We start from the raw sequence: 13,832 nt of genomic DNA on the forward strand, positions 1-13,832 counted from the left end.
GCGGATAGATATCAGTCGGAGATATGAAAAGTTGGGAGACGCAATACACATCGCCATCAACCTATCACCGATATCACAAATATTGGTCAAACTGGTTGTGTGGAAGGAGGAGGACAGGGACAATAACCAATGTTCACGACTCCAGCGACTTACAAGAAGAACACGGGGACGCTAAAAACCGCGGATAACGACAAGCTGGTGCAATGGCAGGCCGCCAACGAAAGCGCCCCGGCAGTCTCCTTCGCCGTAGCCAAGATCCAATCCATGACAGCCACCCCGGCGACATCTGCCAAGATCCTGCTGAAAATTATTGTCCTAGGGAACACCGGAGAGGAGCCAACCAGCTACATGTTTTCTTTTACCTCGCGAGATCTGCTGGAGAGCGCTAAAGTCACGTTCCAGGCTCTTGTACAGAAAGAGCGATCCAGCAAGGAAGAGGCAGCCAATGGCTCTGTTGCCACTGCCAATGGCGCGCCAAACGGCCAGGCTAAGCAGCCGGTGACTTATACGCTTGACGCCAAGAAATTGCTGGCTAATCACGAGCTGCAAAAGGGACTGCTTAAGGAGAATAAAGAGCTCATGAAAACGTTCCAGGAAGCAGTCATCCAAGGAGGACTGTCAGCGTCGGAATTCTGGGGCTCTAGAGTTGCTCTGTTGCGTGCTTACTCATTTACTCTGTCGCAGAAGCGAGGGAAGTACAATGTGCTGAGTACTATCAAGCCGGCGACTGGAACAGATAACGAAGTCAACGTGTCTCTAACGAGGGAAAAAATCCATGATATCTTCGAGCAATACCCTATTGTGCGCCAGGCGTACAATGAGAACGTGCCCAGGCTCTCGGAGCAGGATTTTTGGGGGCGTTTTTTTCAATCTCGGCTGTTTAGAAAGCTAAGATGTGAGAAAATCGGGCCCAATGACAAGGCAGATGCAGTTCTTGACAAGTATTTGACCCAAGAGGACACTTTGGGGACCAAGAAACGCAAAGCAGAGGAGCAGGACATGTACGTTCCGCAGTACCTGGACATTGAAGGCAATGAAGAGAATTCGTCAGAAAAACTGGGCAATCGGCCTGATATGACAATGAGACCAGGGTTCTCGGGACTCGACACCATGTCACAGATCCGGACGATGAACCTGCTGTCGCAGCATATGCTTCAGATGGACCAGCGTAGAGCAACTGCAGCCAAAGAAGATGAAAACGCTGCAGATAGTACTCCTGTGGCCGCGGACACCCAGCCACAGCGGGAGGATGAGGAACTAGACGAATTAATGGGTCTCTCTGATTTAAAAGACAACGAGACGACGGCAAAGTCAGTGGAACTGCATATTAAAGAGCAGAAACGGCTCACTGAAGAGAGCGACAGAGATTCCGAGTTTAAAAAGACTTTAGACACGGCGGCGTTTCTCCAGGAGATGCGGCAGAATGCCCATGGTGTCATTGACCTGAGTGTTGTGGGTGAAGCATCGTACAAGCCGGCTATTGTCGCGGCTAACGACCAGATCGTGCAAACGCGCCGGCTACGGTCGAAAGAGGCCACACAGAACCTCAATAATAACGAAAACTGGGGTGGTGAGAGACGCTTATTAGATCAGATCCAAATGACCCATGCCACATCTATAGAATTTCTGCGGCATTTCTGGAGCCACTTTTTGTCTGGAGATCCTGGCCAGGCGGCGCCGCTGGCCAAGATTGTCGCTAGTTTGAAGAAGAGCTTGGAGCGAATCGATGCGGTGGTCCAGCAAGGGCAGTCGGAGCAGGATAAGAAGAAGATACGCCATTCTTTGCAGCCGCTTAGTACGAGTATTCTGACGGCTCTTGACAAGTACAATGAGGCATTGGCAAATTCAACCACCACCGTAAACTCTACGCCACGATCCTAATGATATGATGAACGATATACTATTACATACCATTCTGTGTATATACTTGCTACAGAAAAATCTGCATTATCATACCGGTACGAGCCTTTTATCATATACGTCCATTCTGTTACGAAGAATAATTTATTATCAAATGCAATAATAGTTAGAGGTGAATAGTGAGTTAGTAACTATTAGACTAAGAGAGGCCATTGGACGACTTGAACCCATCCCATGCACTGTTGAGCGTGATAAATACCGCATTGGCAATCATCTTTTGCTCCGTAGTGGCACTATCGCTGATCTTGTCCGGGTGGGTCTTGGCCACCGCCTTCATATAGGCAATCTTGACCTTCTTGGGGAGCACCAAGTCAGCCATTGACACAGTCTTCCATTGCATCTCAGGCCAGAGCACGTTATCAAGCGAAGCAAGAAGACCCCGTAGATTGTCTTCCTTACCTCTTCTCCACGCATCAATTTTCGTCTGCACCGAGTCGTACAACACAAACTTTTCAGTCTCTGACTTGGCTGCTTGCTCATTAACCTGCCGGATTCGGTCTACTGCCTCCTTACCCGCCTTGGACGTGGGGCCCTTTGATGAGGCACTAGAAGCTGGCCGAGACGGAGCCGGAGTCGTCTTCTTTGGAGTGGGATCAAGGTGTGCCTGGCACCTTCGTCTAGCGTCCATAGTGTTCTTGTTCGCGTAGCCATTGTTAATCGCCAGAGTCCACGCTTCTATACTTTCCTTGAACTTCTCCATCTGTTCATAAGACTCGGCTCGCTTAACAATAAGCTTGACCCAAATCTCCTTGAGTGGTTTACCGGGCTCCACCTCTTCATTGTCGCCCATGCCGGATCCAATGATTAAAATGCCTTCATCTGCGTCCCGCAACGCTCCTTTAACATCACCAAGCTTGTAAAGACACGCTGCCCGGTTGGAAAGGAGAACTGGACGCAGCAGATGCTTCGGAGGGATAGACTCCAGCGCTCGTCCATAGTGCTCAGCAGCAGTGGTGTAGTCACCCGTCTTGAACGCATCATTGCCCGAGTTCCGCGATGCAGTGGCCATATCTAGTGCCGTCGAGGAAATTGGAACCGGCTGCCTCTTGGGCTTGGGCGTCGAAGGCCGCTGGCTGGGAGTAGAGGGCGCAGATACAGGGGTTCGTCTTCGCGAAGAGTACATAGGCATGTCGCCATCAGCGTTGTTCATCTTAAACTGTTGGGCTCGAGACATTCCACTTGGAGTAGACCGCCCGCTTGGAGTAGACAGTCCGCTTGGAGGAGATGGCCCGCTCGGAGTTGACGGTCGGGAACTCTGTTTCTGAGGTCTCTGAGGCATCGCTGGAGGCTCGGAACGTCTAGAAAATTCCGGAGGCGGCGATTCTCGCTCAATTGGGGCCTGTGGTCTTCTACGAGGAGGTTTTGGCGGCAGAGATGCCTCCAAAGCGCTTGCCTCTTCAGTAGCGACTTCATGTGCAGGTCTCCTCCGCTCAAAACTGGCAGCCTTGTACCGCTCAGCGTCCCTCATCCACGCCGGAGTACCGTCATTATGCGACTGACTTGATTGGTACTGCTCAATTGCCTTTGCTACGTTTTTCCGTCCCTGACTCCAGAAAACATTTGCCTTAGAAATGAAGGTCGCCGAGAACTGCTGAGCCATCTTTCCAATGTCCTGCGTAGAGATGTTCTCTAATTTAGAAGAAGAAGACCCCCGAGAAGGCGGCTCACTCCCCCTCGAGGCCGGACGAGACCTCTCGTGGGCCTCGCGCATGATGAAATCAATGGCCTGTGCAACGTCTAGCCCATTGTCAGTATTGGCTAAGGCTTGTCTGGCCTGCTCCACCGAAAAGCCCATGTCTACCAGCTCAGCAATTGGCTCATCCCGAGGATCCTCCCGGGGCTTTACTGGTTCCCTGGGAGAGTGTCTATCTTCATTAATTGGCTCGTTAATTGGCTCGGGAGAGGCAAATTTAGCAGGGATCTCCGGGGAAGGAGATTTCGGAGGTGGAGACTCCTTCTTGGGCTCCGGAGGGCGGTTGAAAACATCAAACAGGTCGTCAATGCTGTCAGACGCCTGTGGGTTCCCACCAGGCTGTGCTCCAGTCCCCTGGGTGCTTCCGGTTGTACTGCCAGAGTTACTGATGCCCCCTCCAAGAAGATCGAGCCCGCTCCAGCTGTTAACCGTGGACGACTCCACGGGAGTTCCTGTTCGCGACCGGTTGCTCGACTGAGAGCCGTTCCGCCGAGCGTACTCTTCGCGCTCCTTGAGGGACATTTGGGCGAGGCTCTTGGTCTTGTTCGTGCCCAGTCCGGCCAAAGACGCCAGGTCAGCAAACGAGTCATTGCCCGGCTTCCCCTGAGATCGCGCTCCACTCAACGGGGTGCTTGTTCTCGAGCTATTCGTCGTGCTGGACGGCTTCAACAGATCCGAAAACGGGTCCATTGCGTCTAACTCTGCCCTTTTTCTGTCGGATGAGTCCCGTTGGGTTGGTTAGTGGGCAGTTGTGGACAGATCAAAAGACCCAGCCGGTCGCATCACCGAACTTTGATGAAACGCCTGCGCAAACCAACGACATCAACTTTTTTTTTTTTTTGATATACGTTAAGGTTCGACGCATGTTGGGGGTTTTCTCAGACTTTGCCTAACAATTGGAGAATTGTATTGATAGAGTAAATAGCTGTTGTACGTGTTTGATTATTTCATATAGGGCTTCAGTATATTGTTGTAGTGATCCTATGCTGGTATTGACGACGTTTTGTGGGGTACACCTCAGGTACAATAAACGGCAAGCTCCAACCTCAGGCTGTCTATACTACGTGGTTTTTTTTACCTTACCAATTCAAATAAGCGTAAATCAGTTTAATGGACAATGCTGTGGTAAATATCAGTATCTTAGCTAAATTCAAGCTACCCAATTGGAAAGTAACTGTATGACTGCGCTATAGCTCAGAGTCCAGAACTTGGTAGTGATGATTATTGCCAGCTCAATCTGTCTAGGTAATGGAGTGTAAAGACAGATAGTGCTCTAGCTTAATGTAAGAAACCTCGACTCCAAGCATAAAGTCACGGATTTAGACTATTGTACCGGTAATTATGGGGCACAAATACTAGAATGCTAGGCTTGGCTTTCTTGTTATTGCTATTAAGAAGCAGAGTTAGTATCTCATGCAGCAGGTATCATGATATCCTCTGTATAACCAAGGGGGATCATTCGAGGTCCGGAAAACTCCTCTTTTCCAGAAGTCAAGCCCATACCTTCAGAAGTCCCACAGTTGCTTCACGTTCACATCAAAGAAATGGCATCTCTGGAAAGACCTTTCTCCTAAATAAAAATGCAGTACCCCCCATTTGATGTAGGCAATAGCCTGCGGAATTCGGCCGCAGATTACTCTGAAAAAGGTCTAGAAACATTTACCGGTATTACAAGAAAATACAGTAACAGTAGTTTCTGAAGTCGGTGACTATAGAAGTTAATGCGCATTTCAAATACCAGCCCCAATCCTAACATTTTCCCATATGCCTAGTACCGGTAGTACTGTAATAACCCATAGTTACCCCAAAAACTCACTGTACAGAAAAGCAGTTCATTCCCCGATCGGGAAATAAATGGGGAGGTCTTGAAATTTGAGGGAAATGAGGCGATTTGAGACAATCCGGTGTGGTAATATAAGTACCCTCATCAACTTTCAATAACATTCCAGGCATTTCAGATATCGGGGCCACAACAAATAACGTTTAACTTGGAAGCTCAATGGCAGACGACGAAAATTTTGCCAAGGAGATCCCGCTAGCTGTCCAGTCGAAACCACCGGCTCCCTATGTCATGGACATGAAATTTACTGTCCAGCAGCATATTGCCCCTCCACCTCTGCCTGAGTTTCGCAATTGCCGTCGTGCTCCAGAGGATAGATTGGAAGAGCAACGTACTCTCACGTGGATTGAACGGTGCTTGCGTCACCCTCCTTTGGCGGGAGAGTTAGGCACGCGTACTCTAGATTTGGAGGTCGTTGATACGCTCAAAGTTGGAGATGGCCAAAATGAACAGGTCTTCATTGTTGAGGCTCAGTCTGATTTGGAGAGCATCCGTCGAGGGCAGAAACTAGTAGCGAAGGCATATGACCCGCTTTATTTGCAGAACAGAGAGGGAATTTTGGACCCTTTTTACATTGCAGATGAGCATTACGGTCGAGAAGTACATTTTTATCACGAATTCTCTGATTATCAGGGGGGCTTGATACCCAAGTTTTATGGATCTTTCTCTTTAGATGTACGTATTCCGGAGTCTTTTCTTGTGGGGATTGATAATCAGGGGTTAAATACACGGCAAGTTCGGCTTATATTGGTTGAACTCATACCAGGGTTGACCATGATGCAGGCAAATCCAGCGGACTTTTCACAACAAGCCCGTAAGCGGATGATGAAAACTGTGATTGATTTTGAATCTTCAGTATACAAGCAGGGTATAACGCTTAGAGATTTATGGCCCAGAAATATTATTGTTACTGCGCCTCAAATTTCACGAGAGCGAGAGCTAGTTTTCGTTGACTTTGCCATGATTGCTATTCACGATAGCATGTTGCCAAAAACTCCCACAGAGTATGTGTTTATTGGAACCTATATCTCGCCACTTTTGCGGTGGAAAAGTTTATATAGGATTGAGAAATTCGGTGATTGGATCGACTGGCAGTGGAAGCGTTGGCTCAACGCCGAGTATGCCCACACTAAAAAGCTTATCACAGAGAGGATGAGAGAATATTTTATACACTAATTATATCGCTACTACAGTATGTAGCTATCATTAGTTCCATGTAATGCACTTAGGTACCATATCTATGCAGGTATTGCAACCACCATATCCCTTGATAAGAACCCCTGAAGGTAGGCCTCGCGAAGATGTGCCAGGTTGACTAGGTAAAGCTGATCCCTAAGAGTATTGACAACAGTGACCTCATCGAGGCTCTCGAGAATCTTCTTTTACATCGAAGGGACCAACTGTTGTATGAATGGATCCATTCTTTCCGTCACAGCTACTCGTTGTTTGTCAGAGACTTGGCCCCCGGTGGCTTCTTGCTTTGCTGCCTATTTGCTTACTTCTCCAACCATGGGAACTCCCTCAATCTATCTTCCATGCCACTGGTGTGGTTCTTCTTCGCTTCATCACCGATGTTCCGATTCCTCAGCTTGGCTGTTTTCCGAACCATCACTTCGGTCACTCACCGAGCCTGTCCACATCGGTCGCTCACCGAACCGCTATATCTCAACACCAACCTGGTATACCGGTAATATATTGTAACGACCCTATCCCTAGAATAGGTAGCTTTAAGGTTCTAACCTTATTTTTGGCTCTCGCTTGCGCTCGCGCATTTGCGGGCGTTGGGTATATTTAAACCCACCGGCAACCTAATTGTCGTTCTCCATCTTTTCGCTTAATCTGTCATTGGTGAGTATCCTTTGGGATGCTCGAGCCAGGCTAATGTCATTCAAGTAAGCTCTAAGCTGAACGAGTAACGCACCCTGGTGTAATTACGGCGGAGTCCTTTGGGCCAGGTGCCCTCTGGATTCCGCCTCTTTTACGGTTCGTTGGCGGCTGACTAAGCATTTAGTCATTGCCGTTAACCGGGCCGGCTTCCCGATAGTCGCCGGGGTCGAAGGGTCGTTACAATATACCATGGTAATATCCTCACTACCAACTTTTCATAAGATTTAAGGCAATTAGATATATTTATTGGAACATAACGTTATATCTCGCCTCTTTTGAGGTGGGATACATTTATGGTAAAGTACACTTCGATGATTGTATCGATTGGCGGTGGAATCCTTGGCTCTACACTGAGTATGATCGTACTAGAAGTTCTATCACAAAGGGCATTCGAGAATATTCCGATCCCATATTTTGATTATACCGTTACTATAGAATGTAGCTATTCAGGTTTCTTATATCTAGGTGCCAGTGTTGCGACGATCGTATGTATCTCTAAATAAGACGCCTACTTCGCGTATCTTCTGGAAAGAAGTAAAGCTGCCACTTCGATTTGAATAGACGACATTACTTCAATGTCTGAGCTCTTAAGATTTCATTCACCAGAATGACTCCAAAGATTCAAGAGCTGTTGATGATGCGATTGCTAACGATTACCATGTTTCTACAGCCCCTAGTACACCGCCAGCATCTACCGAAAGTGACACTGACGACCCTAATGAATCTCTATTGAAGATATTAGCATTTAAACCTTCCGATCGAGAATAAAATGCAAAAGAGAAGTGACGAGAATAGCCCGTATACTTGCTACAATGTCCAATGCCATGGAGCAGACGAATTGCTTGAAGGGTATCAAACTGCAATCCGACTATACATTGATTTCTGTTTACGTGAAAGATAAGTCAATTTCTTACTGCGCACAGTGTTGGGGCTCTATGTGAACGAAAGAAAAGCGTCAAGTTTAAACCCACGGAGGCCGAAGCAAACAGAGCGAGGGTGGACAAAGGAAAGAATAAAAAGGAAAAGTAAAGCTCCAACAGAAGCTTGTATCAGAGGCTGTTGGTGCAAACCACAGCCTAGGATCTCGAATCGATCTTGGAGAAGAAGAAAGTTGCGGCAATCTAAGGAGAACAATCGACTACTTGAATGGATCTCCCCCCCCCCTCAAATCCGGGCAGAGAAAACAGATTACCTACGTAGCAAGCTCTGATTCGGACGGCATTGCTGTCCAGACTGAGCAACCAAAACTGAAGAAGCACACAAACTTTTAAGGCACGCAGTACTGGACAGAGCCATCAGGCCCACTTCGTTTTGGAGTAGCGAACCGCCAAAGGTGGGTTTGCGTAGGAGGTAAACCACCAGCCAGCTCTCCGAACGACCTACCGCTAGCACGCTCTAGCGTGACCCACCACAGCCAATTAATTCCAGTACTGCTCATAGGCAATGCAATACATTGTATCAAAGAAACGTCTTTGAACGCATAAATGATTGTGACTATAGCGCTTAGTTGTAAGTGGTTCGTCACGTATCTTGAAGAATCCAATGCTTCCAATTACTGGCTAAGGTTGGTATCTGGACATCGATTCGTTGTTCAGTTAATTATAAGTACAGTATGTTATGGTATTTGTAATTTGCATATGTTGCAAACGTAAATTGCAGCTGGCTACGTACATGTAGCTACAGTAGCCCAAGATTTATTTTGATCCGCATGTATGCATGTATGCATGCACGCGAGCGATCAATAACAAATTTGCAGAAAAAGTGTTCATATCTCGGAACTCGCACACTATCAGTGACCACTGTACTTAACCAAATGCTTTGGTAAAGTAGGCGCTTTTTTCTCGATTTTGTCACTTATATTATGTACCAGGGATCTGGTGATTACCGGTACACATAGTTATATATTTTCTTATCTTAGCAGAACCTATTACCTATCGGTAGAATATTCTTTAGAGCTGTAATATCAGATGTGAATAAAAAACCTCGGGGGGGGGGGGGGGGGGGATCCTCATTTCGCTTATTTTTTCAGCACGCTGCAGTAGGCCCGTTGGTTCGATGCAATTACGCAGGCAGCGACCCGCAATTCGTTTATGTAATGCTAATAGCCTATGGTCATCCTCATTCGATGTTTGAAAGTAAAGATCCTCATAGAGCTTCGACGTGGAGAATATATACCAGCTTCTAGACATGTAACTGCTCTAAATACACAGTAGCTATTTCTGCTCTACTCATTCAGTGACGATGTTTTATACTGTTCGTGAATGTTTTGGTTGCCATTTGCCGAGAAGACCACCCCATATGGCCTTTGCCGAGAGATTACAACCGTACCACCAGACTCATGTCACTCTATCCACTATGCAGGATTATGATCCAGTACCCGCTTACTGGCATGAACCGATTGACGTTTACCAAGACAGTGCAAGAGATTGTCTTCAAGAATTAGACGAACTTTACCCCAGACCAGATCAGCGTGAGCAGAATGAGCAGAATGTGGTGGATCCACTTCATTTTCAAATGCCTTTTCTTCGTGACGAATGGTTGAAAACGGAAGGTGACGTTACCAAACTATTCGTTACGCAATTTATCTATCCCATCAAATTGGCTCTCGAGAAGTCCCTGCCCGAGGGAAAACACATCTTTCGCAAAGCCCAATATTACGATAGCACAACTAAAAGTCGATTTGACTTTTTGTGGGAACTTGTTGAAGGGAATCCCGAAAATCCTATAAAAACTACCCCTTTGCAAATTGTTGATCTTAAAATGGCTGGAACCATATTCAAAAACGAGTTCCTTTCTGGTGCGGGTGCGGACTACTCTGACTATCTTAAAAAGAGGGATAACGCTGAAAAATCTGACGAAAGGACTTTACTTCTTGGCAATGCAGCCTTGCTCTCCAGGCAAGCACAAAGGTATTCAAATTACTGCAAGGACATCTTATTCTTTGATTGGAAGGCCATGATTATCTTTAATTTCAACGAAAGAGTTCCCACCGAAGACATTGTGAGAGGTACCTACTTTAGGGAGGATGAACGACGATATCGATCGCTGGAGAACTTCCGATACATCCAACTCGGATCTCTGAATCGGAGACTACAGCCTCACCGCCATAATTAAAACATAGAGCTCGTAGCCTGAGTCGCAGAAGCGAAATTGCTCGAAACGACGACAAAGATGTGTTGGCACTGCATGCAGTTCGAATCGTTGAATCTATTTCAATGCGCCGGACATTACCATAATCCTGCTCAGCGACACAGAGATGGATACCTCACCTTGTTACATTCATTTGAACCATTCTTAGTGGCTTACTTTCGTTACTTACTCATATAATATAAATTACTGTTTACTCATCAGACCACTATTCATTGTTAACAATCGCATGCTTTGGTTCACTGTAATTAGGTCCTGTACCCCGTAATACAATACAATTACCTTGATTGAAGTCTGTTGCCTAGAGCGAAGAGATCCTGTAATACAATCTAAATGTGAATCTATATTGGTGCCTAGAGAATACTTTGCCAGAAATTTACTTACGTTCCATACGGTCACTTACATACGAGGTCTCATCCGCTTGGTAAAGTACCGGGGGGGGGGGGGGGGGGTACTACCGGGTACTGTAGTATTGGGCATGCTGTTGTGGAGATAATAATAATACCAGGTAATAGTAATAATCCATTTGCTTGTTGAGACCTTAGGCCAGAGACATCACTGAATTCATATAACTTACCGTACATCTAATCTTCAAAATATAACAAAATCATTCCATATCAATTGGATCCCTCCGCATTTGGGTCGTGAGAATTGCTTACCCCCCGAGGGTCCGGGAAACAGTTCTCCTACCGGGTAGGAGATTAAAAACCGGACACCCTTCAACTCTGGGATTGACGGTGTGCACTAGCGGGTTAGTCCGCTCTTGGGCGATGGCCCTCTTGGAGAAATTGGGCCAGTTTTTCGAGTCCTTCCTTCGTGCCGAGGAGTGTCGGCAGGTCGAATGTGTCGCTTACCTCTTGAAAGAGGGGCCCTTGTGCCTCATATAAGGGGCACTGGGCGAGGATGTGGTGGAGTGTTTCCAAATGGCCACACTCACAATAGATTTGGGCCCCTGCCACGCGAAACCGGCGAAACCAATCGCCGATTAGCGCGTGTTCCGAACGAAATTGAACCAGCCTGCTAAGTACGTAGCGACTGCTACCCAATAAGTACCTGGCCAGCTGCAAAGCGCGCAGCTTGATGGTGCACTTTGTTGACGCAACTTGATTAAACCATCTCCCTGTGACCGCACGGTCGGCGTCGTCCTGCAATTGCTGGAGGGCCGCCCGGCGGATTTGGGTCCGCAGCAACCGGTAGGTCTCGCGGTTTGCGGAGCCCACCCAGTCATGGTCTGCCTTCTCATCCCACGGCTGTTGTGGAGATATTGCATAAAGACGCCATGATGAGTTGAAAATTGGCTACCAGAGGGCCTGGCACATTGTTGCTACAACTTATAGTAAACAAATCAATTTCAAAATATAAAGAAGCGCCAAAAAGAACAACTGTTTAATAAAAAGATAATTTAAACCTCGCTGATTGAAAGAACGTCAGTATTTCGGAACTTTCGAGCTGACACTCGCTGCTCGAACAATCGATCCAACTCTTCGTAGGTTCTCCCACCACACTCTGGCAGGCAGAAGTAGGCCCAGATAGAAGTAATAGCAGCGGTGCCACACCAGAAGAAGCCGCTATAGCCTTTCCAGTTCCACTGGCCCGGGTTAAGCATATATGGATTGAGCACAGAGGAGATGATGGCGCAGATGTAGTAAGTGTTTCGAGCAAGGCAGACAGTCTTGGATCGCAAGCGGGTCGAAGAGGTCTCGGAAATAATGGTATAAGTAAGTGGGCCAATGGTCAGTGAGTAAATGAACAACCAAATAATGGCAAAGGCAGCCTGGCCCCAGGCAACGTTAGGGTTGGAAGTGGCCTTAACCTGGAGAATACCAATCATAAACAAAGCAAGGATAATGGTAGTGATACCAATGAGATAGATTCGTCGTCGTCCCATTCGGTTAAGCAGGAACCAGGAGCAGATAGTACCGACCAAACCACAAGCATAACCTCCAACAGAGAGTTTGTAAGAATTTTCAGTAGCCATACCAGCTTGCTCGAACAAAAACGTTGGAGTGTAGAGAAAAGTAGAGCCGGAAAGAACCTGACCAGCGAAAGCAACACAGCTGATTACAGTTCTTCGCAAATCGATGCCCTTAAAGCAATCGAAATAGGTGGTACCCTCTTGCAGCTTCTTCTCATATTCATTAGTCTTAATGATCATGGCCAGGTATTCCTCATTCTCCGTCTCGGAGCAATTGTTAAGCTTTCGAAGGGACTTGGCAGCGTCCTCGAATCGACCCTGTCGCACGAGCCACCATGGGGAGTCTGGAGCCAAGAATACAGCGCCAAGGATGATTGGTGGCCACAGCCACTGAAGAGCAAATGGGATTCGGTAGGCCCACTCGTTTTCGATTCGCAGGCAGCCCTGTAACACACCAGCGGCAATCAACTGGCCGATGAGCCAGCAAGCGTTGACGTAGTTCGCCAAGTAACCACGGAGCGCAGTTGGGCAAACCTCCGAGGCATACATGACACCGAGGGTAGCAATGATACCCCATGGGATACCGCACAGTAGCTCACCGACAAACAAGACCTGGACGGAAGGGGCAAAGAAGGTAATGAAGATCAGACCAATGAGGGAGACGAGGGCCATGGAAAGAGCCTTGCGGTGACCGAATCGCTCAGTGAGCCAGCCATTAATAAACACACCAATGAAGGCACCGACTGAGCCAGACATACCCAGAGCCGTCTGCCACTTTGCCTCCATCTGGTACCCAGATTTGTCATTGAGCCAGACGCCATACTTCTGCTTGAACTCCGGGTAAGCATAGAAGTTGCCGATCATGATAGTGTCATAACCCTCCATGACAATGGAGAGCGAGACGAGGAAGGACCACAAGACAGCCATGCGGTTTTTCTTGAAGGCTTCAAGCGCACCCATGTGCTTCTCGGCAGCAGTAGCGTGGCTGGCGAGCTGGTCGACCTTCAGCTCCTCAGGGGCCCCTGCGGTCTCGACATGGTTAATTATGCTCTTCTCCTTCTCGGTGTTATTCGGTTCCATTGTTTTGGATGAATTCGAGTTGATGATGAGCTATTTCAGGCGGGTTGGGTTCCGTATTTATATATCAAAGTCCATTGACGGATGCGTCGCTTCTACTAATCGGATGAATTGAACAAGTCCTGATATTTCATCCGATATGATATACTCAAGACGCCCTTACATATATGGTGAATAAATACCCCACATTCAATTGAAAAACGCGGGGAAAGCCCTCCATTGCAGCATCTCAGCCGAATGGCTGTCCTTATGTGGGGCGATACCATGTCACCTGTTTTTACATAGGAAATTATCGTCGTCAGGAGTCTAGCAATTTTTTGAGACGTTACGTTTCTTGCTTAATTCGTAAGTTC

The 13,832-nt window shown here is 47.3% G+C and overlaps 5 protein-coding genes, 2 non-coding genes and 1 pseudogene across 8 annotated transcripts, besides 1 other annotated feature; 4 read left to right on the forward strand and 4 right to left on the reverse strand.

Annotated features, from left to right (window-relative positions):
• Nucleotides 1–129: 129 nt before the first annotated feature.
• TFB1 (TFIIH/NER complex subunit TFB1) lies at nucleotides 130–1,881 on the forward strand (the record flags this gene model as incomplete). Its single annotated transcript, XM_076681754.1, has 1 exon — nucleotides 130–1,881. The coding sequence occupies one exon, from the start codon at nucleotides 130–132 to the stop codon at nucleotides 1,879–1,881; it is 1,752 nt and encodes a 583-aa protein (XP_076543711.1).
• A 178-nt stretch (nucleotides 1,882–2,059) lies between these two features.
• Nucleotides 2,060–4,303, reverse strand: SWA2 (auxilin-like protein SWA2; the record flags this gene model as incomplete). The annotated part of the gene is made up of 1 exon (XM_076681755.1): nucleotides 2,060–4,303. The coding sequence occupies one exon, from the start codon at nucleotides 4,301–4,303 to the stop codon at nucleotides 2,060–2,062; it is 2,244 nt and encodes a 747-aa protein (XP_076543712.1).
• Nucleotides 4,304–5,612: 1,309 nt separating this feature from the next.
• Nucleotides 5,613–6,629, forward strand: TRVA0_001S02014 (uncharacterized protein; the record flags this gene model as incomplete). Its single annotated transcript, XM_076681756.1, has 1 exon — nucleotides 5,613–6,629. The coding sequence occupies one exon, from the start codon at nucleotides 5,613–5,615 to the stop codon at nucleotides 6,627–6,629; it is 1,017 nt and encodes a 338-aa protein (XP_076543713.1).
• Nucleotides 6,630–6,668: 39 nt separating this feature from the next.
• TRVA0_001S02036 lies at nucleotides 6,669–7,119 on the reverse strand. The gene has a single exon (XR_013062042.1). It is a non-coding gene; the product is annotated as an uncharacterized misc_RNA (transcript).
• A 447-nt stretch (nucleotides 7,120–7,566) lies between these two features.
• On the forward strand, nucleotides 7,567–8,739 carry TRVA0_001S02058. The gene has a single exon (XR_013062043.1). It is a non-coding gene; the product is annotated as an uncharacterized misc_RNA (transcript).
• Nucleotides 8,740–9,581: 842 nt separating this feature from the next.
• Nucleotides 9,582–10,454, forward strand: TRVA0_001S02080 (uncharacterized protein; the record flags this gene model as incomplete). Its single annotated transcript, XM_076681757.1, has 1 exon — nucleotides 9,582–10,454. One exon carries the CDS (start codon nucleotides 9,582–9,584, stop codon nucleotides 10,452–10,454), a length of 873 nt encoding a protein of 290 aa, XP_076543714.1.
• A 726-nt stretch (nucleotides 10,455–11,180) lies between these two features.
• Nucleotides 11,181–11,738: a mobile genetic element.
• On the reverse strand, nucleotides 11,240–11,737 carry TRVA0_001S02102 (annotated as a pseudogene). The gene has a single exon. A coding segment is annotated over exon 1 (498 nt).
• A 151-nt stretch (nucleotides 11,739–11,889) lies between the features above and the next one.
• On the reverse strand, nucleotides 11,890–13,482 carry MPH3 (alpha-glucosides permease Mph3p; the record flags this gene model as incomplete). Its single annotated transcript, XM_076681758.1, has 1 exon — nucleotides 11,890–13,482. One exon carries the CDS (start codon nucleotides 13,480–13,482, stop codon nucleotides 11,890–11,892), a length of 1,593 nt encoding a protein of 530 aa, XP_076543715.1.
• Between the last annotated feature and the right edge of the window lie 350 nt (nucleotides 13,483–13,832).

This window comes from Trichomonascus vanleenenianus (genome assembly GCF_965637985.1).
Source record: "Trichomonascus vanleenenianus strain CLIB 3782 genome assembly, contig: TRVA0_001S, whole genome shotgun sequence".
Taxonomy (NCBI): domain Eukaryota; kingdom Fungi; phylum Ascomycota; class Dipodascomycetes; order Dipodascales; family Trichomonascaceae; genus Blastobotrys; species Blastobotrys vanleenenianus.